At 42.3% G+C, this 16,902-nt stretch overlaps 1 protein-coding gene across 1 annotated transcript; it reads right to left on the minus strand.

Moving 5' to 3' along the window:
- Positions 1-157: 157 nt before the first annotated feature.
- Positions 158-8,393, minus strand: LOC143961471 (olfactory receptor 11A1-like). The gene is made up of 3 exons (XM_077470766.1): positions 6,980-8,393; positions 4,142-4,240; positions 158-2,843 (listed from the first exon to the last, which is right to left on the minus strand). The coding sequence occupies exons 2-3, from the start codon at positions 4,155-4,157 to the stop codon at positions 1,882-1,884; spliced, it is 978 nt and encodes a 325-aa protein (XP_077326892.1). The 5' UTR covers positions 4,158-4,240; positions 6,980-8,393; the 3' UTR covers positions 158-1,881.
- Positions 8,394-16,902: the final 8,509 nt, after the last annotated feature.

Here is a 16,902-nt window from a genome sequence, read left to right on the forward strand (position 1 = left end):
CAGAAAAATATTTTTTAAAATGGCGTATGGTACCCCCCCCCCCCCCCCAGTCCAATCAATAGAAATGGTGGAATTCATATTTAAAAAAAAAAAAAATATATATATATATATATATATATATATATATATACTTATTATTTTTTTTACATTTTTTCTATTTTTTGGGTCAGGGGGTGTCGTGATGGATGATGGATGTACATCAAGGGACACTATTTTTTTTTCTTTTAATAAAGGATTTGTCCAAAACTGTTTCCTGTGTTTCTTGTTAAAGGGGGCTTCCAGATTCTGATAAGCTCTCACCTACAGACAACCATAGCTCAGGGTTGTCGGGAAGAGGTTGCGGTCCCCATCAACATGGGGATAAGGTGCTTTTGTGGAGGGAGTGCACCCCCATGTTGAGGGCATGTGGCCTTGTATGGTTCGGGGGGGGTGTTCACTCATTCCCCCCCCCCATTTCCTGAGTTGGCTTCATGCTCAGATAAGGGTCTGGTATGGATTTGGGGGGAAGCATGGGGTTCCCATTAGCAACCATGAGTTATCATCTGTTGGCGGGCTTCCCCATTGACAGATGAATATAAAGATAAAGAATGCCAGCAATTGCCTGGTAATAGAAACATCTTTAAAAAAATGGTGTAGGGTCCCTCCCCAAGTCCATACCAGGCCCTTCCATTGACAGATGATGACTCATGGTTGTTAAGGACACTGGCGGCCAGCATCACGACCCACTGCATAACAACCAGCTATTTCTTTACACAGAATTCGAATTGGTCGATCGTTTTTTGACCAATCCGAATTCAAATTGTTCTGAAAAGTTGTAATTCGTTAGAAAATTTATAAACAAGACACATTTTATGGATTTCAACAAAATGTGTTACTATTTCATTCGGAGATTCGGATACATCTGAATCTCTGCATAACCAAAAATGTGTCCGAAACAAATTGCACATGTCTACACCCAAGCATTTAGAAACTCCCCCAAATAAGTTGAGCCTATCCTGCCCCCCACATAGGAACAAGCACATCTGTTGTGGGAGACTATGTACGGAAATGTATTTTGCGCTACACATATTACATATCACCACACACGCCCGAGAACAATAATTCTAGGGCAATTATTCATGGATAACACTAAAATAATGACCTGCAGTGGCTTTTAAACTTTTGACTATACAAAACATAATGCACCAAAGTTAGGTGTTGTTTTATCATCCTTTTTTTTCGATCCTATGATTCCATCTCTCTTTCTATTGGTATCTTCCCTTCCCCGCTAAAACTTGCGCAGATCACCCCAAAGCCTAAACAGCCCTCACTGGACCCCACCAATCTTAATAACCTAAGACCTATCTCCTTGCTCCCATTTACCTCTAAACTTTTAGAATGCTTAGTCTACAACCATCTGAGCTCCTACCTCACTGACAACAACTTTCTTGACCTCTTACAGTTTATCTTTCGCTCACAGCACTTCACAGAAACTGCCCTAATAAACTCAACAATGATTTACTAACTAAAACACACAATTATTCAATTCACTTCCTCTGAGCACAGACTGTGCCAGACCAGCCCCCAACTTGTGTCTGGACTTGTGAAAGGAGAACCAGCACAGTGATGAGCTCACCTCTCTGTCACTCTGGTCTCTTCTGCTATCAGCATGTTCCTTGTCAACACATGAACTGATTGGATCCTTCTGCTGATTTTTCCTTTCACACTTGAGCCCTACTGAAAAGGGACTTTAAGAGGCTGATAACAGAAATTGACACTAATTGCATTCCCCCCTCCCAGCTGATAACAGTTCCTGGAAGTTGGGAGGAGTAGGGGGGACTAAGGGTGGCTGTGTGGCCTGTCGGTGATGTAGATTTAGACTAAGTTAGGGTATGACTGGAATTACGCTTTAACCTTAATTAAATTTCTATAGCATATCCTGCACACAGATAGGTATTTCTGTATGGCCAACTTGATCTCTTGGTTCCTCAAGCTGTAGATTATAGGGTTCAGTAATGGGGTGACCACAGTGTACATCAGTGAAACCCCCTTTTTCATGGCCACAGATTGCTGTCCTGAGGGCACCGCATACATGGCAAACAGTGCGCCATAATAGATACATACAATGGCAAGATGGGAACTACAAGTGGAGAAGGTTTTCTGTCTTCCGGTGACTGAAGTGATCCTCAAGATGGTCAAAAAAATGCAGACATAAGTGAAGGTGATGAAACCAAATGGTAGAACTGTTGCTAGACTGGATAGGGCAAACACCACATACTTTGCTACAGATACATCTGAGCAAGATAATTCCAAGAGAGGGACAAAATCACAGAAGAAATGGTCAATCACATTGGGACCACAGAACCACAAGGTTTGCATGATCAGTACTGGGATGAGTGTTGCAGTAAATCCCAATATCCAGGAACATAAAACCAGATATAAACAAAGTTTAAGGTCCATAATTGTGGTATAGTGCAAGGGATTACATATGGCCAGGTAGCGATCATAGGACATAACAGTGAGCAGAAGACACTCCATGCATGCTGAACCTCCATACACTAAATACTGCACAATACAGCTTCTAAGGGATACATTGCTAACCCCTAATAGTGTTACATTGAGCATGCTAGGGACAATGTTTGTGGTTAGCAGGATATCAGAGAAGGATAAGTTACCCAGCAAAATGTACATTGGTGATTGAAGGCGATAATAAGTTGACACCAATAAAATAATGACAGAATTTCCAGTTATGGTCAACAGGTAGATGAATAAGAATAATAAGAAAAAAAAATACTTAAAATGTTGAAGGTTTCCAAACCCAAGAATTGTTACTTCTGAAATGTGTGTCCTATTCATTGCATGTGCTGAAGGCGAGTAAAAATTGAGAAGGGAAGGAGAAGTAGAAGAAGGAGGAGAAGGAGAAAAAGGAGGAGAAGGAGAAGAAGGAGAATGAGGTAAGGGAGAAGGAGAAAGAGGAGGAGAAGCAGAAAGGGGAGGAGAAGTAAGAAAGGGAGAAGGAGAAAGAGGAGAAGGAGAAGAATGATGAGAAGAATGAGATTGTGGAATAAAAAGGAGAAGGAAAAGAAAGAGAAGGAGAAAGAGGAGAAGGAGAAGAAAAGGGAGAACGAGGAGAGGGGAAAGGAGAAGGGGAAGGAGAAGGAGAACGGGAAGGAACATGAGAAGGGGAAAAGGAGGAGAAAGAGGAGGAGGAGAAGAAAAGGGAGAACGAGGAGAGGGGAAAGGAGAAGGGGAAGGAGAAGGAGAATGGGAAGGAACATGAGAAGGGGAAAAGGAGGAGAAAGAGGAGGAGGAGAAGAAGGTGAAGGAGAAGGAGGAAAAGGAGAAGGAGAACGAAGAAAAGGAGAAAAAGGAGGAGAAGGAGAAGAAGAAGAATGAGGTAAGGGTGAAGGAGAAAGAGGAGGATATGAAGAATAAGAAGGAAAAAGGGGAGGAGAAGCAAAAATGGGAAAAGAAGAAAGAGAAAGAGGAGAGGGAGAAGAATGAGATTGTGGTGTAAAAAAGGAGAAGGGAAAAAAAGAGAAGGAGAAAGAGTAGAATAAGGAAGAGAAGGAGGAGAAGGTGGAGGAAAAGGAGATAGGGGAGGGGAAGAAGAAGGAGAATGAGGAGGAGAAGGGGAAGGAGAAGGAGAAGGGAAAGGAAAAGGAGAAGGGTAAAGGGGAGAAGAAGGAGGAAAAGGAGAAAGAGGAAGAGGAGAAGGAGGAGAAGGAGAAGGTGGAGGAAAAAGAGAAGGTAGAAAAGGACAAGGAGAAAGAGGAGAAGAAGGAGGAGAAGGAGAAAAAAGAGTAGAAGAAGAAGGAGAAAGAGGAGGAGAAGAAGAAGGAGAAGCATTGTGGTTACACATATATAATAATGCAACATACTATTATACTATACATGTCTATATATACTATATTATTCATTAGGCTGTATTCACACCTGAGCAAAGTGAATTTCAGGTGTCTTCGGGCATATTTTTGTGTATACAAATATGTTTCAAGCTTTTACATGTGTATTGGACTTTCAGGTGTTTTTGTATTGCCAATGGAAAGCTTTACATGAAAAAATGCTTAAAAACATCTGGTTAAATCATACGAAAAGTGTATGGGTTCAATGCAAACATTTTGAAATTGAATGTGTATACATAATTGCAGTTGTGCATTACCTCTTGTTATATCCATAATTCCATAATTCAAAAGATCGATTTGCCATGTTGGGGAGTCTGCTCATCAGTATTCAGGAGAGGTGAAGGTGGGGAGAACATCTAAACATCCAAATTATTCAGTTATTCTCTCACAGAAAGCTGTCTGTAGAAATGACTTTTTTTTTTTTTTTCTCAATAAAAGTGGAGCTACTCTTTAATGTCATATGTAAAATCCTAACTTGTGTGCATTCCTACATCGTGGCACAAAAGAAGACAACACATAAATAGAGAAGCTGTATAATAAACAGCAAAAGTATATTAACAAACCTTAATTTTTTTTTTAAAAAGTCCTTGCCAGTCTAGAACCACAACCCTTTGTGTGCTTCTAAGCATGTTCCTTTGTTTCTATCATTCTTTCACGACTGACCCTAGGTTCACACCCATGCATTTTTTAGTATGTTTTGCAGAAACACACTACAGTCCATTTAACAAGGTTTCCTATGGTACACGTTCACAACTATGCATTTTCCAGCCAGTGTGTTTTTTTTAAAAGGGGGACTTTTTTCTGCATTTTCAGTGTAATAGACTTCAATGGAAGCACACCAGAAATGCAAGTATTGTGTTTGTGATACCGTTTTGCGGTTTTTATTTTCCTCTTTTAAACACTGTATATAGCCGGTTGCTAAGGAGTGGAGCGAGAAGTGGGCCACCATGTCCTTAACAACCAATGAGTCATCAGTTGCAAAAATCATGTGATGCCACAAGGGGCGGGCTCTCCGAGGGATGTCACCGGATGGCCATGCTCCATGGCTATATAAGACATGGCAGACAGCGGAAGTCGACAAAACAAAGACAGACAGCGATGGAGCAAGAAGAAACCAGAGAAAAGGATGAAGAAACACGGGAGGAAGAAGACACATTTTTAATAAATGACTTTTCAAAAACTGTCTATTTTGTTTTGTAACACTATACTTCTTTTTTTTTGGTGAATGGGTAGGGATACAATGTACCCCATACTCATTCACACACGGTGGGATGGGATCTTGGGGGTCTCCTTGTTAAAGGGGGCTTCCAGATTCCAGAAAAAAGACCCTCGACCATATACCCCAACAGCCACCTCCCAGGGTTGCTGTGATAAAGCCCTTGTCCCCATCAACATGGGGACAAGATGCTTTGGGGTGGGGGGGCAGAGCCCCCCATCCCAAAGCACCCCCCTTCATGTTGAGGGCATGTGGCCTGGTATGGTTTAGAGGGGGGGGGGGGCTCACTCTCCTCTCCCTTTCCTGACCTGCCAGGCTGCATGCTTGGATAAGGGTCTGGTATGGATTTTGGGGGGGGTGCACCATTTAAAAAAAGAATGTTGGCGTAGGGGTGTCCCCTCAAAATCCATACCAGAACCAAAGGGCCTGGTATGGATCTGGGGGGACCTCACCTTGTTTTTTTTTTCACATTTTCTTTTTTCAGCAATTTTTTTTCCAGCAATTTTTTTTTACATTCATGACTCATAATTTTTTAAGGACACAGCGCCTGGCTTCCTAACTCGCTCTTTAGCAACCAGCAATATATAGTGTGTTTACAGTGTGTTTAACCACTTCCCTACCTGCCCATTGTCATATGACGTCCGCAGATGGGATCTCCCATCCTGGGCGGGCGTCATATGACGTCCTCGGCTTCCCGGCAGTATAAAGTGTTACAGAGCAGGACCGTGGATATGTGTGTTTGTAAACACACAGATCCACGTCCTGTCCGCGTAAAGGAGACATATTGTGTGTTCCTAGTATATAGGAACACCGATCGGTCTCCTCCCCTAGTCAGCCCCTCCCCCTACAGTTAAAATCACTACCTAGGTAACACATTTAAACCCTTGATCACTCCCTAGTGTTAACTCATTCCCTGTCAGTGCCATTTATACACTAATCTGTGCATTTTTATAGCACTGATCATTGTATAGATGTGAATGGTCCTAAAATAGTGTCAAAAGTGTTCGATATGTCCGCCGCAATCGCTCATCGCCGCCATTACTAGTAGAAAAAAAAATTATAATATAAATGCCATAAATCTAGTCATAAGTCATAAATAACTTTTGTGCAAACCAAATAATATACGCTTATTGTGATTTTTTTTTACCACAAAAATGTAGAATACATATTGGCCTAAACTGAGTAAAAAAAATTGTTAAAAAAATTATTGGGATATTTATTATACCAAAAAGTAAAAAATTAGTTTTTTTCAAACTTGTCGCTCTTCTTTGATTTATAGCGGAAAAAAAAAATCGCAGAGGTGATCAAATACCGCCAAAAGAAAGCTCTATTTGTGGGGAAAAATTCATTTGGGTACAGTGTTGCATGACCACGCAATTGTTATTCAAAATGTTACAGCGCTGAAAAACTGAAAATTGGCCTGGGCAGGAAGTGGGTGAAAATGCTCTGCTTTGAAGTGATTAAAGAGTGAAAAAAAAACGTAAAACGCAAAATGCATGAAAACCGCATGCAAAAATGCATAAAAAGCGAGGGTTTGAAAATGCAAAACTCACTGCAAAACATGCCTTAAAAATGCATCAAGCACATCCGCATAGATGTAAACCTAGACTTACCATAATATGTACTGATCCTCCAAGACGGATCAACTGTTAGTTGTCTACAACTTTATTTATGTATTATTTCTTGTATTTGTTAAAACCTTAATAAAGAATTATTAAATATAAAAAAAGTCCGCCCAGCACAGTGGCTCTAAATCAGAGACAACATGGGTGACCACTGCTGCTTACACACAAAGTGCATTGGTCCAACTCTACTGCATGGCAAAGTTTTAATATGACAGTGGCCCATGTATATAAAAGGTAATCCTCTGCTCACTTACCATTACTGTATATCGTACAAGGATTGCTTTAGAAGAGTTTAAAGCTCAATTCTGAGAAATATAAAAATTCTCCCTTGCAGTGCGGTTGTTGCTCATTTACTGTTAGGAGATCTTCTGATTTCCCAGGAGAAGTCACCTCTCTATGCTCCAGTGGTGGACTGTCCCTCTCCAGGGTTCAATTGGACTTCAAAACTTCCACACTCTTTCTGAACTGTAAAGGATAAGTTTTGGTTTTGGATAGATTTTATTGACAGACAGGGAGCCTTGGGTGGCTGGAGGTGGTGAAGCCAGGACAGTCATTTACAAAAAAACTTGAACTTTACCGTTAACTTTATTTGGCTATATCTCAGGATTGACTGATTGTTTTCTTTGCTGAAGGTAACTACTGTGTGTACAAATTTTTTTCATGTTATGACTTATCAAAATTTGCCTTAATCCAGCCATAGATGGTTCAGCAGGACCCGGCCAAGATTCAAACCATTTATGGGCAGAGTGATTGTATCCAAGTCGATCCATCAATTGACTTGGGTACAAACAGCACGTCAGTCGGACTTCCCCTTTACAGGTTTAATTTAAAGAATTCCAAAATGTGTTACAAACCAGAGGGTGCATATGCTAAAGCTGGCCATGCATGGATTTCAATTTGGCCAGTTCAACAGCCAGGGACAGGCTGAATTTTGATTCATGTATGGGCAGGCAGAGTTGGTCCATCAATCAATTTAGGTACAGCCAGCTTTATGGATTTTTAGTATGTGATTATTGCCAGTGGCTATAGCTGCTAGCAGTAATCCCTGTGTTCTCCCGGCAGGGATGGCTCCCCATGCCCCTCCGCTGGAAAAATACAATGGTGCTGTGGGAGGCCTTCCCCATCAGCAGGGAATAAGAAGAAATACAAGAAATACTTACCTTATTCTGTGCTCCAGCAGGGTCACTTCAGCAATCCCTTCTCTTTAGGGCACTCCTGGCCATGGTTAAATGCTTGAGTAAAAAGGTTAATACTTGGTTAGTAGCCCTGCATTGTATGTGATAATGTCAAGGGACCACCCACAGACTGGAGCTTCAGAGAGAATAGAAGAGCACTGGAGCTGGCAAAAGCCAGGTATGGGATAAGTAATCATCCCTGTTCCTGTACCCAGGAGTATGGGGGGCTGGGGTGGCACTGCAAAGGTAGATGTCTTGTAATTTCTGGAGTTGGACTTTATTGTGAAGACCAGGCTTTTCTTATCTAAGCTTAAACTTGTTCCAGCCCCCCCATATTACTCCTATTCTAACTTTTTTTGTAAAAGGAAGATGCTTATACTTTCCTACCCTGAGGGTGCTCTGGTATTGGTCACAAACCCTCCCCATCAGTTGACTTTAGGAGAGAGAAGAGATCGCCAATAACGGCTGCAATGCTTGTGCAGTAATGCCACCCATAGACATACTATGGGGCATCTGTTGTTGGCTTTTCCTTCTCTTCCCTGAAGCCACCATTGAGAGCCAATCACATGTCTGGACCAGAAGGCTCTCACGATAGGTATGTATACACATCTTCTTTTCACAGAGTAATTAGACGGGGTTCATGTGTGCTGCAACAGAATATGACTGCCTTTTGAAGTTGCTGTGCTCATCTTGGGCATAGGCCAACCTTCTTCAGACAGTGCACCAGCTTTTTGGCCCTGCGGATCATGCTCAGGAGACTCTGCTCACACCTGTCTGTTTCTAGTAGAGGATGAGCCAGTATTACAAACCTTGGAAAGAAGCTGCCGGTACACAAGCTGTACAAGCTTGCTCTGCTCCCTCCAAGATGATGTCCGGCTAAACAAGAGATAGCAGTTCGCCCAAGCTCCAAGCTGACTCTGAGGATAGTGAAAACCTCCTCCCAGAATACCACAGAGTAGTTGAAATAAGAGTTAGAAGGGAAGTGGGAGCAGGTTTAAACTTAGTTAGGAAATGCCTGGACATCCGCTTTAACTGTGTCTTCAAGTGTATGTAAACCCTAACTAAAACATATTTTATTTGGTTTCTTTTGGTCAATTAAACATACCATTGAAAGCCTTTTGATAAACTTGAAGTGCAAAAACAGACTACAGAATCCATCTCATCTGTGTTATGGAGAAAAAGAAAGAGGGAGATCTCTGTAGTCTTGCCCTAGAGTGACAAGATTTCTTCTTCATAGACACAGTATTGTGAGTACATGGTGCTATCTAGGACAGTGGGTGGGTTACTAGTACGAGTAACAGGGAAAAATGAAGGGAAATAAACATTTTAAAAAATATAGCCACCGCGTCTAAGGACAGGCCTTGGGCAACAAACATGATATCGATTGTCTAAAGAGTGCCAAACAAGTTGTATATTTTTTATGTGACATGTGTGATCTCTTTTATCTATAGTTTTCCAACTGCATTGAGTGCAAAGTGCCCTAAAGTGCAACTTAAAGCCTATTTCATTACAAGGCACGGGTTATGAATTCCCTAACAAGGGTTACCATTACTAGAAGTGGTGGTAAGGGTGCAGTGTGATGGAACATTGATCTGAAATTGTGTAAATAAAAATTTAGCCTTTTCACTTGCCTTTTTGGTTATGTATCATTTTCACCTTTCTGTTCCATTCTCCTAGTATTATTCTAGCAAAAGATGCAGAAGATGAGGAGCCAACTTGAGTGATGACATTGGTCTCTGTATTTGAGGAGCTGGGAGTCTGAATGTGAAAACCTGTAGAGTAAGAATTTAAGCAGGTTAACTGCTGAGACAGAAAGAGTGAGAGTACGAAAAAGAAAGCTTAAAGAGAGATAAATAGATAGATAGATAGATAGATAGATAGATAGATAGATAGATAGATAGACTTGAAGACAGATATTTGGAGTAGCCCTGCATGCTCATGGAATGAAGGTTTTTATGTATACGCCAATCCTTTCAAGCCTGTATTTTACATTGTTCATTCTCTATGGGATCAATTAAGTCTTGAATCCCCAGACCACACTGAGTAGTCCCTCAGTGGAAATTATATACTTAACCTTTTCTGGCATGGAATGTGAGATTGATAAACAAACCTGTATATTTTCTAGTGTCCTAATTAACACCTTTCCTACCCTAACTTAAAACTTTAAAGTATAATTTAATATAAAACCTATGATATATGAAAGGTAGTTTAACCACTAGCCGACCAGCTCCTGCACATGTACTGTGGCAGGTTGGCTTTTAGAAGTTGTATCACAATTATCCAGTTGTTGGATTGCAAATATTTTCACGGTATGAAGTCTTTGACCATTGGGCTGTTCTACAAAGGTGTGTGGATTTTTGATAATCCAACCAAAGAGATGAACACAATCACTAAAATCTCATACAAAGCTCCTCTCCAGGCAAAGTTAAATCTCCCTCCTACCCATTCAACATTTTTAAAGGCCAACTCAAACCAGCCTAAAATATAACTTAGGTAAAACTTTTTTTTTGTTTAAAGTTTTGGATAGAGACAGGTTTTTATTGCTGTATGTGCCCTGTTAGGAAGATTTACCCTCTCTATTTGTCCTGTTTACTGTTATCAGCGAGAATGAAAGTGAAAGAAAATCTCAAAATTTGGGTTGTCACCAGAACAGGGATAGTGGGGACATCTTCCAATGGGGACACTAGTTCTGGTGACCATAGTGACAACGGGGGATTGCCTTCTTTTGGAAGGGATTTCCTCTCGTTTGCTGTTGTGTTTATGGGACAACAAACTTTAATAAATACTCTTCTAAAAAATAATCAATAATGTAAATCTGGCTATACAAGCTAAGACTTCACTTGATTTCCCCACCCAGGCTAAACAGTTTTGAGAGAGGAATCATTAATGCTGGATATTTTATGCTGACAGCTGGCACTCACAGAATTGTCCACCCAACTCCAAAAGTCAGTTGAAAAATTTGCCAGGTTGGGTGATATGGAAAGAGTCACCCAATGAACATACTTTGGCTGATTCCATGGGAATTGGGTGTAATTTGATTCGGGTATAGTCATCTTACGTCTGTGGGTCGACAACACTAGTTGGCCAATAGAATAGATTAGAAGGAGAAGGGAAATCACAGAGGATGAAGCTGCCTCTATGGAAGAGGAGACGCAAGAAGGAGCCGAAGCTGCTAGATGGGTTAAGTGCGAAGGATGGACGGCCCAACCCGGGGGTTTTGAAGGGTGTCTTGTTTGCTGCCCCCCCCCCAAATATATAGCACCAGCTGCCACCATACTCTACTACCCCCCTACATTTACCATCCTGTCAAAAAATTATAAACAGTCTGCACAGTTTAAAAATGTATTTCAATAGCAGAGGTTTTTTTTTATTGTCTTGTTCAATATTTTTATTTAAGTTTTTGCAATATAATATTAACAATGACATTTCAAACCTGAATAAGACTCCTCACTGGCCAAGATAGCCAAAAGAGGAAAATACATTTAAATAAATGAGATATCTCTTACAGGGGTAATACAACATTAAGGCACTGATATGTCTACAGATATAATACTGTAAGTCTAATAAGGTACCCTCCCATTTTGTAACCAATAAATTATAACTTGCAAGGAAGGAACAAAAATCTGAGAGATACTGGAACCAAAACTAGGGAAAACATTAAATCTCAGGATATAATGGTTCCCAAAAACAGGTTTTGAAAAGCTAGTACATGTTAAGTAACTTAAAGTGGGCTCCTTCGGGTGTTTATGAGTCACCAGACTGGGGGGGGAAGGCAACCACAGATACTACAGATAATGGTCAGCATGAGAGAAATTTTGACAGGGATGCCTCCCTAAGCAAGTCCCCGAGATCATCACCCCACCCCAATGGGTACACATTGTGGAGTGAGAGAGCTCCAGGACCACTCCCGGCAGAAAGACCCGCCTATTACCCATCAGCTCCTCCCAGAAGACGCACCCGCCAGGAAGTTCCCCGGGTGTCGTATCCCCCAGGATGAAGCAAACGGGTCCTTTTCCATGACTGGGTGACCAAAAGTGATTGGCTGTTCCTTGTTATGGGTTATCTAACATACATCTGAGGTTGATCCATGTGGAGCCTACGGAATGGTTTACCCCCTGTAAATCCAGTATCTGATGATAGATAATGAGAGAGGAAGAAGTGGCAGGATAGAAAGAAAGAAATGAGTGAGGAGGTAGGAGAAGGGTGTAGAATAAAGGAGTGTGGTCTTGCTGGACCATCCTTCGCATTAGTAGGTGACCTGGGTAAAGGGGGATCCTGACTGATATGTGGCCCATGGGTCCCAGATCACTTCAAAGCGCTGTACCGTGTCCCGCAGTTTTGCCACTATTTGTTCCTGTGACATGATCCACAAATTTTCTGTTTGGTAGCCAAGATTGACACTGTGGGAATTTTCTAGGCTTTCGCTAATGTGATCTTGGCTCCCAAACACATAAAAAAAATGAGATAATGTGTGGTCTTAGGCATGTTGCGCACTCTGCAGCTTAGTAGGATGTATGTGGGATCTTGAGGAACATCAATACCAGTGACCTTTCATAGAAGGTGGAGAAATTTCTTCCAGTAGCTCCGTATGTGGGGGCACGTCCACCATATATGAAGCATCGAGCCCACATGTCCGCATCCTCTGAAGCAGAGGGGGGAGGCATCTGGAAATATCTTGGAGAGCCTGGCAGGGACATAGTATCACCTAGTGAAAACCTTAATGTTAGCGTCTATCAAAGCAATGTTTAAGATACCTTTGGATGATCTGCTGAAGGCCTGGAACCACATATCAGGGTCCAAATGGATGGCCATATCTGACTCCCAGGATCGAGCATATACAGGGGGGCGCCTGTCCTATGTGCCAGGGAAGCGTAAATAATGGAGATCCCGCCTTTTTGAGGTCCTATATTAGAGCACCATTGCTCATATGTTGTGACTTTAGGGATGCTCAGTTTGTCAGTCCAGAGTGTGCAAAGGAAGTGCCTGATCTGTGACAATCTAAATTTTTCAGAAGCTGGCATTTCTAGTGTACTCAGGCAATGACCCAAGGAAATAGGGCCATTAGGTGTAAAGAAATTGCCTATTCTGAAGAGGTCTTTGTTCAGCCACCAGTGAAACGCATGTATATTCATCTCTGGAGGGAAGTGAGGGTTATGAAATAGGTGCGTGTCAGGAAGGCTAGCCAATATCCAAGATGGCGGCCAAAGAATATGAACACCTCCGTAGGTGTTCCACCTGCACCTAACCCAGCTTGTCTGACCACCGCACCTGCCTGCTCCTTCTGCTACCTTGCTGCCAGCCCATTGCCAACCCGGCCTGCATACTGACTATTCTTCTGCCTCTGAATCTGATCCTGACGTGTCCACCAATGTATGACCCGGCCTGCCTGTACCATCCCGCTCTTCTGCCTGGAAAATCCTGTTGAGCTACCGCTCTTTCTACAGCTGTTTCGGATTCCATGGTCTGCAACCAATCAGGCACTAATGTGACTCTGCACTCCTGCGCTCCCTGTCTGTTCTACCGGGGGGGCCTCGAGTCAGAGATGTAAGAGAGGACGTCCGCTCCATATCAGGCTCTACCGTCAGGTACGTGACAGTGCGTGAGGGGCTTTAGGGGAGAAATCAAATTCACATTTTTATATAGCTGATCACAGAGCGCTAGAGAGTGGGATATAGTAGGGGCTAATATGACAGGTCTGTGTTTGGAAGGTCTCCATGCTAAGAAGTCGAGTGTAAAATGTGGTACTGCCTGCCTTTCGAGGGAAATCCAGTCAGGTCTGGTACTTTATATGGCAGAAAACGGAGCCAGCTGTTCTGCCTGGTAATAAAGCCATCCTGAGTCTTAAGTCAGAATCCTTTGCAAAGCGATGACCACAGTCTCCCCAGACAATTATAACCACCCTGGATTGAAAGTTTAACAGGATAGATTTTGTAACTAGGATTAGGGAGGGAGCGGAACAAATATAAAATACAGGGCACGATTCATTTTGACAGTGTTCAGTCTACCTAGCCAGGATAGGCCCTCCTTTAACCATTTGTTAGGTTCGTCTCTAGTGAACGGAACATGGGGGGGTAGTTGGCATTATATAGGTTGTCAATGCATTTAGTCAGTTTGATGCCCAGATAGGGAATTGCGTCTCCTGACCACGTGAAGGGAAAATGTTGTTTAACTCACTCGGTTATGTCAGTATGGACCAATAAGTTGAGGGCTACTGATTTGGAAACCTTGACCTGAAGCCCCGAAATGGTTCCGAATTCCTGGAGAAGTCGGAACACATTGGGGATGGAGATTAGAGGCAGTCACAAATAATAACATGTCATCTGCAAGAGGGCACACTTATGTTCTTCTTGGCTGAATTGAACCCCTTTGATGTTCTTATTTGCTCTTATGGCTATGGCCAATGTCTAGATCACAATTGCGAAAACCAAGAGCGAAAGAGGACAGCCCTGCCTGGTTCCCCTGCAAATGTCAAAAGGCTGGGAGTAGTGACCCATTAGTCACACCTGAGCTGTGGGGGATGAGTAAAGTGTGTGTATTATTTTAAGAAATCCGTCACCAAACCCCCAGCGTTCTAGAATATCAAAAAGGTAGGGCCACGACACAGAGTCAAAGGCCTTCTGCAGGCCCAATGACAACGGGTAGGATATCAGATCAATTGCTCTTCGCCGAAACGCTGTTGCGCACCAATGTGCGCCGTGGCGCACAAATATGCAGTATGAAGCAATATATTTAATGTGCGCCGTGGTGTATATGTATGTGCAATGGCGCACGGATATGCACCATGGCGCACAGACATGCGCAGTGACGTCATTGGCATGCGCAGTGATGCATCAATGTGCACCACGCCATTGCGCACGTTTGTGCAATCACACCACCAGATAAAAGGATGCCAAGGGAAATAGATGGCGTCATTCCCATTTTCCTTGATATAGAGGCCATCCAGGACAGCTTGAATGAAAGTTCTACCTTTCGGCCGGTTATCCTTTGTAAATGCTTTATTTCTGTGTGTGAATTTTCAACTTCCTATTCCTCCTCTACAAGCTTTCCCCCATCGTCCAAGCCATTGTGGCTGGGGGTTAGTCAGCGTGCCCACCCTCTCCCTTGTGACTACATCCCTGCGGAGAGACACTGTTGCGCTCACAGGCACGGGAGGCAGGGGAGCCGCAGGCATGTCCAAGACGCTGTAGCTCCGCCTTCCATGCCTTGCTATTGTAATCTGAATGGCCATCTCAGCACAGCCCGCCTTTACTCCGCCCTACTCAACCCCCTTTTTTGCTGAATTGGAAGTGTGAGTCAGGTTCGTCGTCACACAGAGAAAAAGCAGCACTGGGCATTTTTAAAGGGGTCGTAAAGCTAAAAAAAATGTTGCCAATATCTGTTGCCAATATCTGATCTATATGATCTATATGCTATATAGATCGTGAATCTAGCTGTTATTTCTGCTGAAATTTTTTATTTACCTGTTAGATAAATAGGCTTTTTCCTCTCTGTATGTTCTCCTCAACGTCCGGGTTTTTGAGCGTGCTCCCTTCGAACCTTCGAACCTACGCTTCCACTTCAGCAAAAGAGGGGGCAGAGTAAAGGCGGGGCTGTGCTGAGATAAATAAAAATACTTCCCCCAACATATAAACCCTGAACTTCAAAGAAATCATGATAGGACTCCAAAATATTTAATAAGAGATATCAGCTAGCAGAATACCCTAAAACGTGGTGTACATAAAATATAGAAAACAACAGTGCAGCGATCTAGGAATCACATTAGTTGAATAAGAAAAGTGTATACTAAAAAATAAAAAATTGTGTTAATCAAATAAGTGCATAAAAGTGGTGAGCAAAAGTCCCAATGAAGAGACAGGAAAGATGAAGCAATTTTCTCTGTATGTGACAAGAGGAGAACAGATGTGGATCCCAACAACCTTTAAGCTTCCCAACAATAGGATTGCAAACCAGCACATTGCTTGAAAAGGTGGGGGCTTACCAAAAGCAGATGACCCCCAATAAAGAAAGGTAGAACAATGCCTAGTTTGTACTCCTAGAAACCTCCAACTTCTCTCAAGCACCTTGCCAAACAGCCACACTGCTATGTTTCCCACCAATCCGTACGCAACAAAACACAATATAGTAATGATGTTATAAAAGGAAAAAAAGCACTTGCTATAGTGTAAAGCAGTAAAGTATACACTATTTAATAGGGGATGGTATACAAACACTTTATATCACATGTTTAGTCAGTTTGCCAGAAACTAAGATGGCCGCAGCTGGTTCACACATGCACAGTGATATGTGTTCCAGCTCCCTCTAGGTTTTTTTTCCTATGCAACATCATGTACAATTTTATAATTTGAATAGAGCACTAATCTGTCTAAATCTGTGTTAGTGAGCACGTCTTCTTTGCCAAGATAATCCATCCCCCTCACAGGTGTGGCATATCAAGATGCTGATTAGACAGCATGATTATTGCACAGATGTGCCTTAGACTTTAATACCACAATAAAAGGCCACTCTAAAATGTGAAGTTTTATCACACAGCACAATGGGGCTGCTTTACTAAGATGAATGTCCTGCGCCGGTTCATACCTCAATTTGCACGGCAGATAAATTATTAAGTGAGCGTATGAACCTGTGCATGCATAAGCGCAACAGATAATATGCGCACGCGATAATAAGCTCCCATTGATAATAGCGAATGTTGTATCATTAACAGTCCATTCACACAGGGGCAACATGACTTCCAGCGCGACTTTGGGAGGCAACTTGGACACGACTTGAGTGTGAATCCCAGCGTAACTTGGGGCGACTTACAACGCGACTTTAAGTTGCCTACAGGCCGACTTTTTAAAAAAAAATGGCATCTGGGTCCCCCTCAAAATCCATACCAGACCCTTCAAACCAGAAGGGTCTGGTATGGATTTTGAGGGAGACCCCCACACATTTTTTTTTTCTTAATGCTAACATGACCTGTGTGCAAAAGCCTTAAAAAAACCCATAGAAGTGAACCAGCG

The sequence above is a fragment of the Lithobates pipiens genome, unplaced genomic scaffold, assembly GCF_037356315.1.
Source record: "Lithobates pipiens isolate NorthernLeopardFrog02 unplaced genomic scaffold, aLitPip1_a1.2 Scaffold_8, whole genome shotgun sequence".
Classification (NCBI taxonomy): Eukaryota; Metazoa; Chordata; class Amphibia; order Anura; family Ranidae; genus Lithobates; species Lithobates pipiens.